This window comes from Hemicordylus capensis, chromosome 2 (genome assembly GCF_027244095.1).
Source record: "Hemicordylus capensis ecotype Gifberg chromosome 2, rHemCap1.1.pri, whole genome shotgun sequence".
Taxonomy (NCBI): Eukaryota; Metazoa; Chordata; class Lepidosauria; order Squamata; family Cordylidae; genus Hemicordylus; species Hemicordylus capensis.
Window position 1 is genome coordinate 4,861,593 of NC_069658.1, and position 20,314 is coordinate 4,881,906.

The 20,314-nt window shown below is 48.1% G+C and overlaps 1 protein-coding gene and 1 long non-coding RNA gene across 9 annotated transcripts in view; one reads left to right on the top strand and one right to left on the bottom strand.

The window, feature by feature from the left end:
• The window catches only part of KIAA1328 (KIAA1328 ortholog), a 290,833-nt gene extending 279,983 nt beyond the window's left edge, over positions 1-10,850 (top strand). For all 8 annotated transcript variants that reach the window (XM_053299433.1, XM_053299432.1, XM_053299440.1 and 5 more), the window contains one exon: positions 6,952-10,850. In XM_053299433.1, coding sequence (XP_053155408.1) covers positions 6,952-7,165 — 214 coding nt within the window. In that variant the 3' untranslated portion in view covers positions 7,166-10,850. The remainder of the gene's footprint in view (positions 1-6,951) is intronic.
• Positions 3,833-13,023, bottom strand: LOC128346292 (uncharacterized). The gene is made up of 3 exons (XR_008316878.1): positions 12,897-13,023; positions 11,115-11,186; positions 3,833-3,963 (listed from the first exon to the last, which is right to left on the bottom strand). It is a non-coding gene; the product is annotated as an uncharacterized LOC128346292 (long non-coding RNA).
• Between the last annotated feature and the right edge of the window lie 7,291 nt (positions 13,024-20,314).

Sequence of the window (20,314 nt, forward strand, 5' to 3'; positions counted from 1 at the left end):
GCTGCCATCCACAAGAATACCATTTCACCAAGACTCTTAGTGCTGGGGGACTTCATCCACTTTCGGGCTGGTTTGTCTGGTGCAGCGCAACTAATTTCAGGACCAACTCATGTTGCTGGCCACACACTCGATTTGTTCGAATCAGGGGGATGTTCCATGGGTGGGGGATCCTGTGGTTTCCCCATTGTCATGGATGCACCACTACCTGGTTAAATTTGGTTTCACAGCCACAACTCAGCCCTGCAGAGGTGGAGGACCTATTTAGATGGTCGGCCCGAGACGACTGCTGGACCCAGTACGATTCCAACCTGCTTTAAAAGTGGCCCCTTGGTATACAGAGAAGTTGCGGGTTCTGAAGCAGCAAAGTAGGCTGCTGGAGCACAAGTGGAGGAGAACTCGGCTTGAAATTGACAGGACACAGCCTAGAGCCCACTTGAAGGTTTATGCAGAAGCGGTAGGTGTGGCAAAAAACCCACAATTCTGTCTGCAGGTATTGCTTCTGCAGAGTTCGTGTTAGGCCCGGGTTATGAGGAGTTTGATTCAGGCTCCTTCCATTTCTAACCAGTCCCTGGAGACTTTGTTCTGCTGCGATACTTTTAATGGGTTCTTTGCGGACAAAATCTCTTGTATTCAGGCTGACTTGGACTCCATTGTTTTTGCAGAGTCTATGAAGGTGGTGTCCAGCAACCCCTCTTGCAGTATTAGATTGGATCAATTTCAATCTATGATGCCTGAGGAGGTGGACAAGCTGCTTGGAGTGGTGTGGCCTACCACTTGTTCTCTGGATCCTTGCCCGACTTGGCTGCTTCTTTCAGGCAGATTCCAAATGGTGGAGCTTGGTGATGGTTGCTCTTCGAAAGAGAGACTATTATATAGAGTACCTCAGGGCACCATTCTGTCACCAATGCTTTTTAACATCTAAATGAAACCACTGGGTGACATCATCAGGAGCGTTGGTGCAGAGTGTTATCAGTATGCTGATGACACCCAAATCTGTTTCTCCTCCTCCTTATCATCATCAAGGCCTGCATGCTCTGTGGTAACTCACCTGCAGGGTCCCAATCTATGCAAGGCTGGTGGGGGGGGGGGTGAGCTGGCTCCCTGGAGGCAGCCTGCAGGCCATCCATTGTTTGCTTTTGAAGATGAAAGGTTGTGGGTCTGCCTCTTCCTGCAAACTATGTTGTGAAAAAGAAGTTGGGTGCTTGCAGAATGCAGGTGGCACCATCTGATGGGCAGTTTTCAAGCATTTTGGAGGATATCAGAAAGAGAGAAGAAGCAGGGGATATTATCTGTGTGTTCTTTGGAAGAGAAGGCTAGAAGCAATGGGTTCAAACTACTGGGATCTGTCTCTTGTAGGGCTATTTGAATAAGCTGCCTAGAGAGAGAGAAATCCACAGATACCCCCCCACACACACACACACGCCTGCTACTCAGCTGTCTGCTGGATGTCCAAAAATCAACCCATTGTTTCCCAGATTGTATAATGAACTAGCCTTTTGAGCCCCCAGTGATCAGCAACTGACGCAGAGTAGACCTTGAGGCCTCCCTCCATGTCTAATGTGACTTGTCCCCATGGGTGAATTGGGGCCCTTCCCATCCCCATTGTGCCACCCCAACAGAGTTAGGAGGGCCTGGGGTGCTCTAGGAAAGGCACAGTGGATGCAGAGACTCAAGGCTCCTTTCTGTGCCCAGCCACGTTAAGGGTAACCAGAAGGACTTGGAAGCCTTGGAGAAGGAACACGCCATTTGGGCTGTTTTCAGACCCATTTCAACCATTGGGCATTTTGTTAGGGGAAAATGGCCCCCAAACCGGACAGCTGAGGTTGGGTGTCGTGTAGTTCAGCATTGGCTCTGCTCCGAAAGCGACTGGGCTGTCCTCCTAGGAAGGCTTGGCCTCAGCTGGCCCTCCGGCTCAGCATCTGCTGCCACCAGGACAAGATGTGTAGCTTGTCTGACTGGTTCCACTCCCAGTCACTGGACCCTCCCAAAGAATATCAAAAACTCAGAAGAGTGGTCAATAAAGTGGCAAGTCAGCGTGAGGTGGGAACAAGACGACTGGCAGAGACACCAGTGAAATAGTGGAGAAACAAGGGCAGGTTTACTATAATAAAGTCTCCAAACATTCAAGAAAGAGTACAGGAACAAATGGGAAAATTCAGTTTGGCGAGAGCACAATCCAAAAGTACAAAGCAACAAGCTTTGCTAGCCTTCTCCTCCTCTCAGGCCTCGCCGGTTCCAGCAGGCCCAGCTCCCTCCCTGCTACCCTAGCTAGTGTGGTGAAGTGGTTAGAGTGTTGGACCAGGACCGGGGAGACCTGAGTTCAAATCCTAATTTGGCCATGAAACTCACTGGGTGACTCTGTGCCTGTCACATCTCTCTCAGCCTAACCTACCTCACAGGGTTGTTGTGAGGATAAACATAATCATGTACACCGCTCTGGGCTTCTTGGAGGAAATGAGGGATATAAATGTTAAAAAAAAAACCAAAACAAAAAACAACCTGCCCCCAGCAGCTTCAGCCCGACCCAACTTTGCTAGTGTCCCAGCCTTCCAGCTCACCCAGCACTCTGCTCCTCCGCAGCTCTCCCCTTTATTGCTCTTCAGCTCTTTATCCCATTCCAAAGGGAGACATTAACCAGCCAGGGAGAGTCTTCCCTCAGGCACTAGAACCTTCTGTCTCTGCCTGGGGACATCCATTCCAAATCTTTAGTTACCTTCTCCTTCCCTCCAAAACTCTACCGCAGGCTTGGCTGTCAGTCAGAGGTTGCAGCCTTTGAAACCCTGCAGAGCTTAGAGGGAACACCAACCAAAGAAAACAACCCACCAAGCACAAAGGGCAGGCGTCCTTCCCTTTCTCCATCGCACACACACACACACACCCAGGAATTTGGCATTGCCTGCTGGTAAAACTAGTTGCTCTCCAGGGCTTTCAGTTCTTCACTCAGGAGTTTTCAAACCTGGGTCTCCAGATGTGGTTGGACTACAGCTCCCATCATCCCCCCAGCCCCTGATGGCCTTTAGTTGGGAACGATGGCAGTTGTAGTCCAACCACCGCTGTGGTCGCAAGTTTGCGACTTCTGAGTGTGTTCCCTTTCAGAACCATGCAACTCTGTCCGAAGCAGCCCTTCGTGATATCAGACCAGTGCTTAGTGATGCCACCTGGCTTGGCTGTGTTAGTATATATTTGAGAAGAACAACTTAATTCGGAGGAGAGCCCATTTGGGAAGCAGGGTCGGTGGGCTGTTTCCCTTTAAATATTCTCTCGGAAGGAAGTGAAGAAGGGGGAGGAAATGGGCTCTGCGAGGTTAGAGCCCTGCTGGCTGAGTTCCGTTGCCTGCAGCCAGAAGCTGTCTGATGGTGCCTTGACAAGCCAGGACAAACTGTATTATCAGGGGATTAACCACTAAATAGCCGAGAGGAGCGTCCTCTTCATCAGATAAGGCTGTTTGCAAAGAACCAGTTTGCTTTCTTGCATACAGAGCCCTGGTGTCAAATAGTCTGATTTCCAATGCCTGGTCTTTTGAATAATCTTTGCTATATTTGCTGCTCTTGTAATCTGCCAAATCATTTAATTTTCCCCGATAGCAGAAATGCTGTAAAACTTAGATAAACTTGGAGACATTAACTCCAAGGTGGTTTGCTGCCAACACCCAGGCATGGCACGTTTGCTAAGCCTGCACGCGGCATCTTCTCCCCAACCCCCCCCCCCCCCCCGCCGCAACCTAATCTCTGATGGACAGGATGCAACCAGACTAGCAGTTTTCTACATCGGGAAATTGCGTGAGGAGCTGGTGCCATCTGCATTGCTCTTTCCATGATGGTCATCATTTCTGGGGCTTCTTGTACAAAGGGTAGTACAGCATTAAGGAGGCAGGTCTGCCCACCGCGATGTGGACAGAGTTCGATGCCGCTTCCCTTCTTCTTCCTGACCATTGCCTGCCCACAATCCTTCATCATCAGGACCCTAAAACAAACAGAGCGGTGAACTTGGATCTTTGCCCCCATTCCCGGAGTCACTGTTTTTCACCCATCTGCCCTAATCCTGGCTACTTAAGGGATCTCTCCCTCTTTTTGGCATCCTGCATCAGACCCATCATGGGTTCAGGGGTGCAGCTCCCAGTTCAGGAACTCGAGAGTAAAAAAGAACCCACAGTTCTGGGTGGGGAGCCACATCTCTGCAGCTTTTGGTGTGGTACTCATGTTCAAATTAGCAGCAAAACCAACTGAGATGCTTTGAGATAGTGATACAATTCTGTCCTTGGAGGAATGTTCAGATCATTCCTCCAAGCTCAGATCTTTTCCTCGGTCTGATCCTGCGCTGGTTGACAGGTCAGGGCTGACCCTGACTGCATGTTAACAGGCAGGCTCTCTTTCCTCCTGGCAGTAACTGCCATGAATGACTTCGCGTTTATCCCCGTTTTAGTTCCCGCACAGCATAGGCTTTATGGCCTTGTTCACGTCTGTGTTCAGCATTTACAAGACAGGTTGATTAATGTTTTTGCATCTTTGCCATTGCATTCCCCGCCTGATGTGATGTTGATCTCCTATTAATTTGTTGGGATCATATTTCTCCAGTACTTCCAGTACTTTGTATAATTGCCTTGAGAGGTATAAAAAGCAACTTTAAGGGGGAAAGTTAGTTTGCAAATATGGAATCAAGAGCAGAGTCCGTCCAGGCAAGCTCATCCTCCTCAATCCCTTCTGTGCCCCTTCAGTGGTGGGTGAAGGGAAACCAGTAATTTAGTAACTGTTTCCACTTCCGGCTGCCCTTTCAGCTCTCTGGCCTCGGGGAGCAGTTCCAACTACCCACAGAACCTAGCTTTGCTCCTCTGCAAAGCCAGGTGAGTTCAGAATAAGACCGAAATAATCCATGACTTCATCATGGATGAGGGAGCCGACCTGGCTTGTATAACTGAGACCTGGATGTGGGAGGCTAGTGGCCCAGTTTGGGCCCTACTTCTCCCACCAGGCTACTCTGTTATGGAGCAGGCTAGGGGACGTGGGTGGTGGTGGAGTGGCTGAGTCCCATAAGAATACCATTTCCCTTGCCAGGGCCCCTGTGAGACAGCTGACTTATACTGAGTGTGTATTTCTGAGGCTGGGAACTCGGGATAGATTGGGGATTCTGCTCAACCCCTCTGCCCAACTGACTCCCTAACTGAGCTGACGGAGTTGGTGTTGGAGTCACCAAGACTCTTAGTGCTGGGGGACTTCAATATCCACTGTGAGGCTGACTTGTGTGGTGCGGCTCAAGAGTTCATAGTGGCCATGACAGCTATGGCCCTATCCCAACTAGTTTCAGGACCAACTCATTGTGCCAGCCACAAACTCGATTTGGTCTTTTGTTCGGATCAGGGGGGGTCTTCCATTGGTGGGGGTTGCTGTGGTTTCCCCATTGTCATGGATTGACCACTACCTGGTTAAGGTTGGTTTCACAGCTACAACCCAGCCCTGCAGGAGTGGAGGACCTATTAAGATGGTCCACCCAAGATGGCTGCTGGACCCAGTAGGATTCCAAAAAGCCTTGGTGGGTTTTAATGTTGGTGCTGCCAATGATTCTGTCAGTGACCTGATGGGAACCTGGAATAGGAAACTCATCAGGACAGTAGACGTGATCGCTCCTAAGAGTCCCTTCCGACCTGCTTTAAAAGTGGCCCCTTGGTATATAGAGGAGTTGCGGGGGCTGAAGCAGCAAGGAAGGTGACTGGAGTGCAAGTGGAGGAGAACTCAGTTTGAAATCAACAAGACACAGCCTAGAGCCAATTTGAAGGTTCATTCAGAGCCAGTACATGAGGCAAAAAACCAATTTTGGTCTGCATGCATTGCTTCTGCAGCTTCACGTTCAGCAGAACTGTCCCAGGTTGTGAGGAGTTTGATTCAGGCTCCTTTCATTTCGAACCAATCCCTGGAGACTATGTTCTGCTGTGATGCTTTTAATGCATTCTTTGCGGACGAAATCTCTTGTATTCTCTTGTAATCTCTTGTGTACCAAAACTCCATTGTTTTTGCAGAGCCTATGAAGGTGGTGTCCAGCAATCCCTCTTGCAGTATTAGATTGTATCAGTTTCAATCTGTGATGCCTGATGACATGGACAAGCTGCTTGGGGCAGTGCGGCCTACCAATTGTTCTCTGGATCCTTGCCCAGCTTGGCTGCTTCTATCTAGCAGGGAAATTGTTGGAGATGGCCTAGTTAATATCATTAACTCATCACTGAGAGAGCGTAGGATGCCTCCTTGTTTGAAGGAGGCAATCATTAGACCACTTCTTAAGAAGCCTTTCCTATATCCCTCAGTGATGGATAGTTATAGGCCGGACTCCAGTCTCCCATGGTTGGGCAAGGTGATTGAGAGAGTAGTGGCTAGCCAGCTCCAGGCAGTTTTGGAGGGTTAGGGTCAGTTTGGATCAGGTGACAAGGAAAGATAGAGCTGAGTGTCATCTGCATATTTCTGACAATTCAGTCCAAGCCACGGATTACCTCTTTCAAAAGTTTCATGTAGATGTTAAACAGCATGGGGGACAAGACAGACCCTGTGGGACCTCACAAGCCAAGGAGCCAAGCAGCAGCCCCCCAGCAACACCTTCTGGACCCTTCCCCCGAAAAAGGACCAGAGCCACTCCCAGTGATTGGGTCTGTTTAGCTGATAAACTCTTGGACATCCAGTAAATGTGAAATAGTTGTCGTAGCAGTAGCTGAAATTATGCAAAATATAGATGTATCTATGCACACTACTGCAGAATTAGGAGGCCAGACAGCACCCATCCCACACTCTATTCCAGTGCTGTGTAGACTGATTTGGGAGCTGTGCTCTCTCTTCTCTCTGTGTAGAGGTTAGAATGATCAGATTCCTTTCTGGCCCTTTAAATTTTGAACTGTGGGATATTCAACCACAACTCCTTGTTGAGGAACATTTCCCCTCACCCTCCTCTCTCTCTCTCTTTCTCTCTCTCCAGATATGAGGCCTCTCTCTTTGACCTGGTGGAAGCAATCTGCCCAGGGCTCCAGCAGCCACAGCACTACACTGAAAGTCGCAGCCACAGCAAGGGGCTTGCGCCCCAAAGTGCAACCCGCAGACAACCTGGCTGGAGTCGGAGCCCTCCTGCTGCCAGAAACGGGGCCGCTGAACTCGAAGAGAGTCGGATTCTGGAGGAGATCTTTTTCATTTGATGGCCCAGCTCTTGCAGCCTTCCTGGCAGATCCAAGGACCTTCCTTCCCGTTCTGACATGGGCCATGTTTACATGTCAGCGTATTGGTTTTAAATTATTTGATTGACGAGTGATTGTCTCCTAACTGCCCCTTAGAAAACTAACACAATAGGCCCCTGCCCAACTTCCAGATCATGTCCGAAAAGCATCCTTTGGAATAGGCCGACCAGTGTGTGAGTGGATCATTCCCTGGGCTCCTTTCATGTGCTGTTACAAGGTGTAATTTTTAAAGGAAAACGAATTCATGCCATTGTGGAGAGGATTAGTATTTCATTATGGATTTTTATTTTTATTTTTTAGCTGTGAAAACCAGTTTGCCAGACCTGCACCCTCCCCCGCTCCCCAGCGACATCATTTTCCATTTTAAAAGCCTCCTGCTAAACTGAGGGTGCTACATATGCAATTTCTGAAATCCTCCATCACATTCCACATTGCACCATTAGACTGTTTTTAAGAAAGATAACATGCAGCTCTTCTCAACACTAACAAATGTTTCACAGTTCATGAATTCCTTACAAAATGTGTCTTAGAAAAATAATAATAATAATAATAATGAAGGGTGTCTTGCAGTAGTGGCCAGTACCGATGAGCTGGAAGGGCAGCAAGCCTGCCCCCCGCGGTATCCTCTGGTCTCTCAGGCGGGCTGCTTGCCCAGGCGGCTGGGGTGGGGTAAGCAGGGTGTCCCAGAGATGAAACCATGGCAGGGAGGGGAGGGAGAAGGGCATACAGCTGGTGCTTGCTTGCTGCCCTTCCAGCAATCCCCTCCCACTCCTGGTGTATTGGGCATGGGGAGCACGCCCTAGCTGCTTTCCAGTCTTAACCACTTTAGACATCCTAGCAAGCAAAACTGCTTAACTTCCCCCGCCCCCACCTTCTGTATACAAATACTGGAGTTGCAGGACAAGACCAGTTCCTAAAGTGTGTTCTGCGCTGTGGACTCTTTTTGATGCCCTGCCTGCTTCTCAATGTTGTAAATAAAGACAAATCAGTCATTATTTCCAGCCACCGCTTTTTGCATCTGCCTCCCTCTGGCTTTAATTATTCATGCCGTATCTATTTCAGTTTGTTCAAAAAGGTGCACACACCCCCGCCTGCAGCTTTGCATGCGCTCAATTGTGTGTTTTTTTTAAAAAAGACACCACGCACATGTGGAATTGGTAAAAATGACTGCAGAGTGCAGGACCAACTGTCACTTCCTGCAGAATGCAGTGCTCATATTTTATCAGACTATCACTAGCCACTGGCATCAGTTCCTAGAAACACAGCTCTGAAATAACTCCTCTTGTGCAGGAGAAAGGCAGCGCCATCAGAGAGTTCCTACTACTTCTGGATGGGTTGTTCAGAGAAGGCGACTCTGAGGTGACCCATTGGTTTTGATTTGATGTTGCTGCTCTCCACACATGCATCAACCCACCAGTGGCCAATGATGGGCTGGGAAGGAGTCCCTTGAGATGTTCTGTTGACTAAGGCAAGGGGCGCATCATCCATTGGCTCAGGGGGGGCTGGGGGCAAGAGGACGACAACTTGGCATCCCTTTAAGCATCCCAAAGTGGTGTCCTCAGGGCTTCCCTGGGCAGTCACACTACTTCCAAGGGCTCAGTTGTGTGCTTGTGTGTTTTTAATCAGGTTATGTTCTAGCTTGCCAAGGCTAACTTGTACAATAGGCCCTCCTTTATATGATGACATTACAGGGCAAAATAGGAAATGCTGAACTCTTGACCGTTTTACAGATTTGGGTCCTCTTCAGGTATCACTCATTGATTGACTGATTTCTGAGTCTTGGCTCAATTCACATCCCTCTCTGCACGGAGAGGGCTTCTTCTGTTTTCCTTTCTCCTGCTTGTTGCTGATGTTGTGCTTCATTTGATGAGCCAGCGTTGTCTTTGGGCTGCATGCCTTTGTCCCCCAACTCCAATGGCTATTTTTTCACATTTCTGCCACTTGGGCATAGGAATTCAGCTTAACATAGGAGCTAGGCAGAGGCGAGGAAGCCAGTATAACCAACAGGGTTCCTTTTTATAATCCCATTTCTAGACCATCCCTCTTGGGGAATGAGTCCCAGCAACTTGCCTTTCCTGTCTGGTCTTCTCCAGGCCACCTGTCATTCTGCCTGCCTTTTTAAAAAGACATCCGTTCAAACCGCAAAAGGTGCCTTCGGATTTACATTCCAGAGTGATTTTTTTGTCTCCGGTTCTTAGTCGGTGCCAATATTTAACCTCTCTTAATATTGAATCTAGGATTTTCGATAAAGCTCTTGATAAACAGGTTGGATTAGTGCTGTTGATTTTTGTGTCAAATTGTACTTTGGTCATCGATGTCTCTTGAAAGGGGCATAGTCCAGGGTTCGACTTTAAACTCTATCTATAATGGCTAAAATTCACTCATAGGAAATATCTGTCTGCGAGGCACTTTAAAAAATTGTAATCAGGATTGGGGCCAAGAGGTCTTGTGTGTAGGTGCTCCAAATGCCCCAGAGTGGGTTCTGCAAAGAGTCAGGGAGGTGGTTTTTGATCTATGTGTGGTGGTTAATGGGGGTTGAACGGAAAACAGTGAGTGTGCACATATTAACAGTGTTAACAAGGAATTGTATACACACCAGGGTTCTCAAACTGTAGCCCTCCAGCTATTGTTGGACTACAGCTCCCATCATCCGCAGCCACAATGCCCAGTAGCCAGGGATGATGGGAGTTGTAGGCCAGCATCTGCAGGAAGACCACAATTTCAGACCCTTGGTCTGCACTGCTCAGTCCATCCTTCAAATGATGTTAGAGATGTATTTTGCACAGCTAGTGCCCTTGCATAAGATCTAACTGGGAAATACGGACAGTGACTGCGCAATTTCCACGTGAGCCATAAAGACATGGAATTTGCACCATGGTATTTGGAGAGTCTTCGTGTTCACTGGACAACTGGCAAAGTCCCCTTTTCCAGCTGCTTGCATGTGCACATTCTCCACAATGTAGCACAGGGTGGCGTTCTCTATTTAACTCCCATTAACCCCCCTCATATTCCGTATCCTCCAGAAACTAAGTTTTGAATTCTTCCTGTGCAGACCTCGTTGCAGGATTGTGCAAGCACTGTTTAGTAGCCATTGCAAGCAAAAGGTATTTTGCCACAAGGCATTATGAAGTTGAAGTTATTAAAAACATTTATGGCCTTGGAGGGGGGAAAAAATCAATGGCTGTCAAATAGAAAAGGACAGAAATCAGGGGTTGTAGTTAGAGACAGGAATTATTTTTCCGTCTACTGAAACAACAGAAGAGAATCAAAAATTAAACTAACCAAAGAAGTCTCCTGGTGCTGTCCATTTGAATTTAAACTCCAATAGCTGAAAGCATGAAGTGGGGGCAGAGGGAGAGGGAGGCGCCCTGAAAGAGGAAGGACTCTCGGGGTGTGTCTCGGGGTGGGGGTGGGGTTGTGGCTCTGCCCCAGTGGTCTCTTGGTGCCTCCACTTTTATGTTTCTGTGGTCCCCTGTCCCCACATGCACTTTGTAAGCAATGGGTCTGTAAAACAATTGCACAAACACACCCCATACAACGTCATGGTCCTGCTTGATCAGTACTACCTTAAACTTGATTGGCTCTTTAAATATAAACATGTGTGATGTTTTAATTTAATAAATTATCAAGGTGGATTTTTCCCTTATCTGTCTGAGCTTTATTTCTTATCCACTGTGGTATACCGGGATGTTTCTCTTTGTGGACAGAACAAAATCAGCAGGTATTTTGAAATGTTCTAAAGTGCATCGCAACTTTAATAGCTCTGTTGGCCCTGCTTAATAAAGTCACAAGAGCAATTTTAAACCAAATAATGCTCGAAATGCTGGAGGCAGATATCTGCATTACACAGAGTTCTTCTTCGGACACAAATGTTCAAAGCACAACTGATTGATGAAGCTGTGTTACTTACCTGGACGGATGATAAGCTGGTAAATGTGAGGGTTCTTCAGTTCAAAGGAGGAGGAAGTTTGAAGCAAGTGTTCTGTAATTTGGGATTACAAACCAATTGAAGAAGTATAACCACACACCAACACAGAACAAAAACCAGCCCAGTGTCTGAGATATTGTTGTGCCTGAGGGCTAGTTCACAAATGCTTGTTGCTTCATGGCTACAGCTTCAAGCAATGGCTTGAGTATAGGAAGAGGACCCAGAGATCTGTCCTGCCACCCAGGGTCAACTCGACATAATGCCTAGCTGTGGCTTCGTTGAGCCCATGTCAACTCACAAGCTGTGCTTTGCAAAGGCTGCCCACCAGGGTGCCCATGCATAGATTGAAGCTGGTTTGCAACCCACCGTGTGTGCTAACTGTGGTTTGCTCCGATATCTGTATCCACAAGCCATTGACAAAGCAGAGTTAAGGCCATTCCTCAAAGTGCTGCTGCACGCGGGAGAGGCAAGTCTCTTGGGAGTGAACCAAAGCTGGAAGCTGACGAGTAGCTCTAATCCAGCGGCTGGCACGCCCCGCAACCTGACCAGGGCACAGTAAGAGCTCTGTCCTTGCAAGGAAGCAGTCAATTAACTACATGCAAGGCTTGCCTTACAATGCAGCAGGGAGGGAGGGAAGATGTTCACTTCTCTCCCCTCCCTGCGAAGCTCTTTCTGCATCCAGGATAATGGTCATGAGAGCTGCACAGCCCTCACGGACCTATTCCTGATTGTGTAATGGGCTTCTGCAGGGAGGGGAGAGAAACTAACATCTACACAGACACACACAGAGAGGCTGCATTGCAAGGCTAACCTCATGTGTACAGTTAATTTACTGGCTCTGCCCCAATAAGGCTGCTAGGCAATGCCACCGTTGGATTCAAGCTGCTCACCTGCCTTTGTTTCCCATCGGTAACCCATTCTCTCACTTTAATCCATGCACTTTGACTTCCATGCATTTCGGGGGGGGGGGGCAGGGCGGCAGTGCTTAATAACACTTTCACTCAGGTGAGTGAAAATGTTTATCTCTGGCTGGATTTTCCCCATTGTGGCATACAGTAATTATAGATGGGAAGAGAATTGTGTGCTTGTTCCAGAAAAAGAATACATCTGAGAGGTGCAAAATGGAATGGAAAAAAGAGAAGAGAGAAACAAGCACTGGCCAAGAGAGCTTCTTGTCATAGGAACCCCACACCCCTGCTTCCTTTGCATGTCTGTCCTGCTGCCCAAAGGGGGTGCTTACAGGAGCCAAGGTAGAGTCGGAGAGCTGTGTCTGCCTTCTCCCTATATCCCCCCTGTCTGTCTGTGGGCCTCTCTCTTCCCAGCCTTTCTGGCATTATCTGACACCTCCCACCTACAGGGGGGCCAGAATATCTTGGACAGGGCTTGCAGTTCCAGTTCCACATCTGGGGACCCAGTGCTGGGGACCCCTGTTTTCGGCTGTGCTTCCTGCATTTCTCTAATATATCTGCCTATACCTATTCCTTGGGACTCGCATAGGAAGAGCCCTGCTCATGCAGACCAACCTGTTTGCTTCTCACAGTGGCCAGATGAACAGACAGAGTCATCTAGTCTAGCCTTCTCCTGCCCAGAGTGACCAATCTGATGCCTCCAGCAAACTCCCAAGTGGGGCTGAAAAGCATTTGCCCTCCCCTTCTCCCCCCGCCCATACCGCAAGCAACTGAGATTCAGAAGCCTCTGCACATGGACCTCTGTTCCTAGTTGTTACGGTTAATACAAAATGTTATGGCTAGGAGTTGGACTCACCTAGTCCAACACCTTTCCCCCATCATGGCCAACAGATGCTGTTGGGAAACATGCAGAACTTGAAGGGAAGAGATTTCCCTCGCTGTGTGTCTTCTTCTGAAAATGAAGGTTCTTTTGCCATCACAATGAATGCTCATCCATAAATTTTCTATAACCCATGGGTCCCCAGATGATGTCGCCGTTGGCCATTGTGACTGGGATGATAGGAGTTGTACAACAACATCAGGGGACCCAAGGCTGAGAATTTCTGGTCTAACCACTTTTTAAAGCCATCCAAGGCAGTGATCATCAATGCATTTTGTAGCAGCAAATTCCTTAGGTCAGTTTTACATTGATTGCCTGGGATGAAGGGTGTGAGTGAATGAAGAGCCTTTATGGAGAAGCTACTAACAGTGGGGCGCTCAACCAGTGGTAGGTCTTTGCAGGGCCAACCCTGGCACAACAGGCCCACGTCCCAGCCCCATCCTGGTGGGCCCTTCTTTCCCACTGGCTGCATGTTTTCTCAGTGCAAGGGTGGCAAACCCGGTTAAGAAGCCAGGCTCTCAAACCAGGTTAAGGGAGTGAGTGCTCCTCTACCCCCATGCAGTTGACCATGTGTCAGCACCGGCTGCTTTCAGCTGGCATGGAAACACTGATGGGCACCCACGCGGTGCATTGTGGGACAATGCGCCCTGACCCCCCACACCTCCATGCTGTCTGTGGCAGCTGTAGACCATCTGGGTGTACGATTTGCACGCCCAGCAACTCCACGTGGTTCCTCTGTGGGGAAAGGGAGTTTCTGCTGCCTTCCCCACTGCCCACCCTCAAAGCCTCTCAATCATGAGAAAGGGCTCCGAGTGTGCTTGAAGAGCACAGAGGGGAAACACTGGGTTTTCCACTCTTTTCCCTTTTTCTCCAGTTCTGGGACACAAGGCTAAACTCCAGCTGAGGTCCACTAAACTTACCCAGCGCTTTGTTGATTTAAGGCTTTTCACATACATTTTTTAAAAAAACTTTGGAAATGGTAAACTATATTAATTTGCTGTGTTTTTCCAAGGGAAAATTATTTATCAGGAGGCATTTTTAGCTCGAGTGCTCAGAGCCTTAAATCATCATAATAAATTTGCACTATTCTTTCGTCGTAATAAATTTGTTTTAAACATGAATGAGAAGATCCATGATTTCTTTAATATACTGTTATGTATTTCCTTTCAAAATGACATGGCTCACTACATCAACCCGCAGAATAATAGCAGGAGATTTACAGTACTTAAAAATAACTTTGCCTGGGAGTGTGACATGTTAACCAACTCCCAGTCTGTGGCTTCGGGTGCAGACAGGAGTGACTCTTAACAGCTTCCACTCTGCAGATTGAACCCGGAAGGGGTTACTACTTCAGGGGCTCTCAGACCTGGCTCCCCAGATGATGTGGCTGGGGTGATGGGAGCTGTAGTCAAAGAAGTTGGAGAACCCTGTGGTTATTTGCTTAGAGGAGCCAGAGATGCACCTAGGTAATTTTGGAGCCTGGACCTAAAGGCCTTAGGAGCCCCCACCCACCCTTGCAAATTAAGCATCGTCATGCTCCGCTGGGTAACCATGCCACCCAGGATAGACTAAAGAGGATTTGGGGGTCCCCAAGAGCTATGCAGGCCCTGGACTTTGGCACCGAGCACATGTGTGATATAGCTGGTATACCCACTACATCCCAGACTGGACTCGTTGTGTCCATGTTTACCACTCTCAGCTACCCAAAGAATTCCTGCTTGCTTAAAAGATAGGGCTGGGATTTTTATTTTATTTTTAAATTAAGAACATTGATGCTGCTCTTCAGTACCAAAATTCAATCAATAGAAAGCAGTGCAAAAGCAGCAATAAACTAATGCAAGAGAAGAGGTATAAAGAAGAATAACATTAAGACCACAAAGCCAAGCATGAACACTAAAATGTAGAGATCTTTGCCTAGTGACCAAAGACATCAAGTATGTGCCAGGTGGGCCTCCAGGAGAGCATTCTACACACTTGACGGTGTGTAGGAAATGGATTGGGAGCCAATGCAGTAGTCTGAGCATATCCAACAAAGATTCTGCCGGTTTTCCAAGAGGTGCGGGAAGTTGGGTTGCCAGGTCCAGATGATGAAAAATGTCAATATCCATCACTCAAAAAGGGGTAATAGAGGATGCTTTTCATCAAAAATGTCTCCACCTTGCATAACATTTGCATGTGTCTATTGGTATTATCTGTGCCTATTTTGATAAAAATTGGATAATCTGAGAATACATACGGCTCACCACCATGAAGCTGATGACCAGGTGAGCTGTGTGTCTGCTCAGTCTGCTGTCTAGGTGCAGAGTTCTCAAGGCCCCTGTGTCATCTCCTGGTTGGATTTACCTCACACACGGTCCTCTGCCTTCCTCCCCCACGGGTCACCCAGCCTGCTTTCTCCAGCCAGGCCAGCAACTTCACTTCTTGGCTCGAGGAAGGGCAGCCAGCTAGCTATCGAGTCAGACTCTTTGAATACTGCTGCAGCGGTGCATGCACAGTCTCCCACTTGCTTGCTGCTCTCTACAACTACAAACATTTATATACAGCTTTTCAAGAGAAGATTTAATAGTAGTTTTCAAAGAAACAATAAGATGCTCTCCTGTCCCCAAAGGACTCACAATCTTAAAAGAAATGCAAGGTAACACCAGCATCAGCCTTTGAAGGAATGCAGTCCTGGGACTGGATAGGGCCAGTTGCTCTCCCCATGATAAACATTTTTAAAAAGTTGTTTGGTCCCCAAACTAATCTCTGTTCCTCCTAATGCAAGAAAACAATTTTGTCCCCCAAAATGGTTGCATGCCCTCTATAAAGGTCCCTAGCTGGCAACCCTAGCAGGAGGGCATTACCGAATCTTTGGCAATACTATCCTGTACCTCCCAAGAATATGGATTTATAGTCAGTAGTTCCTTGCCCCTTATGGCTGGAAATCCCTCTCGGGGCACCTGCATGGTACCAACTCTTCTGACAAAGAGAGATCCCACGGGTTTCTGCTTAGCGGAGAATGGTCATTTCTGGAGCCAGTGAGTTGTCGTCGTAGCACCACCAAAGGACCAAGGAAGAATTCGGAGGCTCATAGTGGCTAGATTAAACTAGGCCTGTATGTGGTAGGCAGCAGAATGCTGGGTCCAGAGGGCAGGGCACAGTGAGGAGGGGTGTGCTCTGGAAGGCTTCTCCAGCTAGGATCTCTGCACAGGCTCCCAGGAAAGAGCCCCCCACCTCAGTGCTTGTGTGTGTCTGTGGTGGTGGTGGTGGTGGTGGGGTGCTCCGTGCTCCTCTGTTTGTGCACACTGGCAGTGAGGTGTTTGCCATTTAGCAAATGCACCTTGGTATAAAACTAGAGCTCATGTACAAAAGCAGAAAAATCATCCCAAACATTTTCAAACTCGTTGACCTCATGATTTTCAGATTCACATGGTGATGTAAATCTGCATGGTGGACTTGAAATGGATTATTATGGCATCTTTGTTGAGTTCAGTGGATGGGTTTCTAAGCATTTGATGAACCCGTCTCAGTGTTAAAATTCTGCTTACAAAATTAGCATTCAAGCCAGTAGCAAATGTCTGCACTCCCTCGAAGCTGGAATCTTTGTTTTAAACACACACACTCACACTCTAAACAAATTAATTAAATATCTGTCCCATTGCTATGTCCCCAGATAGGCTCCCCAGCAAGGCTAACTATCAATAAGAATTAATATGGCAGAACAATAAAACAACAGAGCTGTAAAACAGCATATCAAAAAACTTTGAGGGAATGGATTGAATCCAAAATTCCCTTCCTCTATGGGAATGAAACCTTTGGATACAGCCTAATAAACCTCTGAATACCCCCTTTTTAAGTGGTGATGCTCTTATATTTGCCAGGGGGAGAGCAACTGGCCCTATCCAACCCACACACAGCATCCCTCCAATGGCTGTTGATGGTATCTGCCTTATGTTTATTTTCAGACTGTGAGCCCTTTGGGGATAGGGGACCATCTTATTGATGTATTATTTATTTTTCTATGTAAACCACTTTGAGAACTTTGGTTGAAGAGTGGTATATAGATATTCATCATTGTAGTAGTAACAGCAGGTAAAGCAGAGGAGACCCTGCATAAGCAGAGGAAGAAGAATAACTTCTGGCTTAGGGCTGGTTCACACCTGCATGAACATTACCCTACACTTGATAATGTGCAGTTAAGGTTTGAATGGGCTTCCCTGAAAAACACTGTGTTCAGGTCTGGATTATGATATACTGGGCCCTAAACAAAGTCAAACTTAAAGATGGTATACAAGAAATAAAACGAAAGATGTTTCGGTGTAACACACCATCATCAGTTAAACAAACAGATGCAGACAGATAAAAACCTCCTCTGTTCCCCAGCTGTTAAATTCCATAGACCTGAGAACATTCTGTTCTGTGACTGGTGGAGGGATAATGAGGGAAGGACGGGGGTGGGTGGGGGGGAGAATAAAGGGAATCACCTGATTTTCTCAAAAGCTAATGAACCTAATAGCATCAGTGAGTGTATCCCGAGCGCTAGTATCTGGTCTCCGTTCCTCTATGAATAATGCTTCGTAAGATTTGTGAACGGGGGAAGGAAATTGTGGGAAGAAAGGTGGAATATATAAGATTCAGTGCTTAGGTTGTACTTCGTTCTATATTGGAGAATCTGGTACTCCACTGAAAGATAGATATAAAGAAGATCTAGCAGATATGGGGCATTGTACACAGAGAACAAAACCTTGGTCAATGCATAAGAGAAAAAAACATAAAAGTAAAATAGTGCCTACTAAAATATCTGTTTGGGAGATTGAAAAGAGTTTACAAAAAAGGAAAATAAAGGAAGAATTATTTATAGAGGAATTGAGACCAGATATTAATGCCTGGGGAGGCACTGTCTGATGCTATTAGGTTCATTAGCCTTTGAGAAAAATCAGGTGATTACCTCCCCCCCCCTCCCCCATTATCTCTCCGCCAGTCACGGAACAGAACTTTACCAGGTCCATAGAATTTAACAGCTGGGGAACAGAGGGGCTTTTTATCTGTGCATGTCTGTTTGTTTAAATGATTATGGTGTGTTACACTGAAACGCCTTTTATTTTAATTTTTGTATACAAGACAGATCATCCTGGAGAGAATCTATCTATGTAGTCACTAGGAGATGACACCGACTTCATGGCACTTAATCAATCAATCGATCAATCAATACCATCTTTAATTTCTTTTTGCGCAATAAAGGTTTTTTGATGAGAGTTAAAATTATTATTCTAACAAAAAGGACAATGAAAATAGAAATAATAAAACTTTATTTTTACTTGGCAAAAATTCAGTGAAAATCTAATAGGGACTATTCCCACGACTGCATGTGTCCATGAATGTGTGGTCGAGCAGGCAGTGGGGCAAACAGGGGTCAACTTACCTTCGCCCAGACATCTGCTCTGGCCCCTGTGGCACACCTGCACAACCAGTGCTGCTGGGAGCGGTGTGGATGATTCCCGGCAACACGGGTAAACAGAAGCCGGGACTTCTTGTCCCAGCCTCCGAGAACCCCAAAGTGCACTGTGCACCAAGCACAGAGCGCTGGGAGATTCTCCCAGGGGACGGGCACACTAGGCACCCGTCTCTGTGTCAGCACAAGCTGTAAGCAGCTTGTGCTGACACACAATCTCATGCCTCATAATCTAACAAAAACAGCTATCTTGCAAGAAGCCAATTTGCATTACAAATACCTCTAAATGAAAATATGTGATGTGAAACTTGAAATCTAGTCGTTTGTTTGTATTCAGAGGCCCCTCGTAATATGAGGCCCTCCTTAGCTTGTGCCTAAATCCAGCACTGATCAGGTGTTCTTTAAAAAAGGTAACTTGGTGCAAAGTGTTCCCGGGTTAATCACCCCAGAGCCCGGTCTCTGGGCAGATGGGTCTGGAAGCATGGCTGCAGAAAGCAGTGTTGAACTCCTGGACAGGTTCTTCCAGTGACTGGCATGCCAGTTTTCCTCTGGCATTTCCAATCATAGGAGGAATCTGTCCATGAGGGAATCATTTTTCTCTGCAAACTCTGTAACTGAACAGCATTTGGGTGGTGGTGGTGGTGGTGGTGTTGGAGCCTATGAGCACATCAGTGTGGGGGCAGGGCTTCAGAGCACAATGCTGGGACACTGTATGTGAGTACAGTGGACAGATACAGCATGATGTGATGCAAGCATGCTCTCTGCAGTGCTGGACCTGTGACGGGCCCAGAGCACACACGGAGGTGGTGTGATGCAGCCCTTTGGCCCACCCATACGGATCCCTTCTCTCCCTTCCCTCCTATCAGCAGTGTGTCTGGGGCTGCTGGTCGCTGGGGCCAGTGTGGTCAGGGAGAAATGGCATGGGATGTCTGCTGGGTTTAATGCCCTCAACATGTCCACAGGGGCAGCCCGGTCACTAAAGCAGGGGGCAACAGGCGAAATGCAAGCAACACTTGCCCTCTTCACACCTGTGGGTGACCACACCCCTGCGGTGCACGGGTGCAGCTCCCATCATCTGAGCAAGTGGGCAAGCAAGTGGGCGCTCCTTATCCCTGTCCCTCCACCAGCTGCCTACTTGCTCCCCACGTTGCCTCTTTTTGTCGTCGCTAGCTGCTTCTGGTCATCACAATGCACTGTGGCAAGCCAGCTGTCCAGAAGCAGCTGACGGCGACAGGAGAGGAAGGCAAAGGCGGCAGCAGAGCAGTGCGGACAAGCGGGCACATGGGAGGGTGACAGGGACCACCCAACTGCTCACTTGCTCAGAAGACGGGGACCACCCAGCCACCCGTAGGGATGTGCACAGTCCGGAGCAGTCCGGACCGGCACCGAAGGGGGGCCTTACTTTAAGGGTGGGGAGGGCTTACTTACCCCTCCCGCCTCTTTGTCCCCTCCAGCGCCCGTATTCAACAGAATAACGGGGTGCTGGAAACCAGCCGCCCCCACTGCCCCCCCCGCTGCGGGCAGATTTGGCCAAAAACTAAAGGTACAAATGCCGCCGCCACCACCCGCCAGCCCTCCCTCCCTCCCAGCTGCCCGCCCACCCGCCCGAGTCCTCAGCCGATCTTTTTGAAAAAAACGAGAGGAGCTAGCGAACAAAGCTCCTCTTGTTAGGGAGTCCTGTAGCATACTGAAGAAGCTTTGCACACGCGCGCATGCGCGCGCCACAAAGCACGCCGACCGCTGGAGGCCCGGTCTACCCACCGGGAAAAGGCCGGGTAGACCGGGCCTCCGGCGATCGGAGGCCCGGTCTACCCGGCCTTTTCCCGGCGGGTAGACCGGGACTCCGGCGGTCGGCGTGCTTTGCGGTGCGTGCAAAGCTTCTTCAGTATGCTACAGGACTCCCTAACGAGAGGAGCTTTGTTCGCTAGCTCCTCTCGTTTTTTTCAAAGAGATTGGGTGAGGA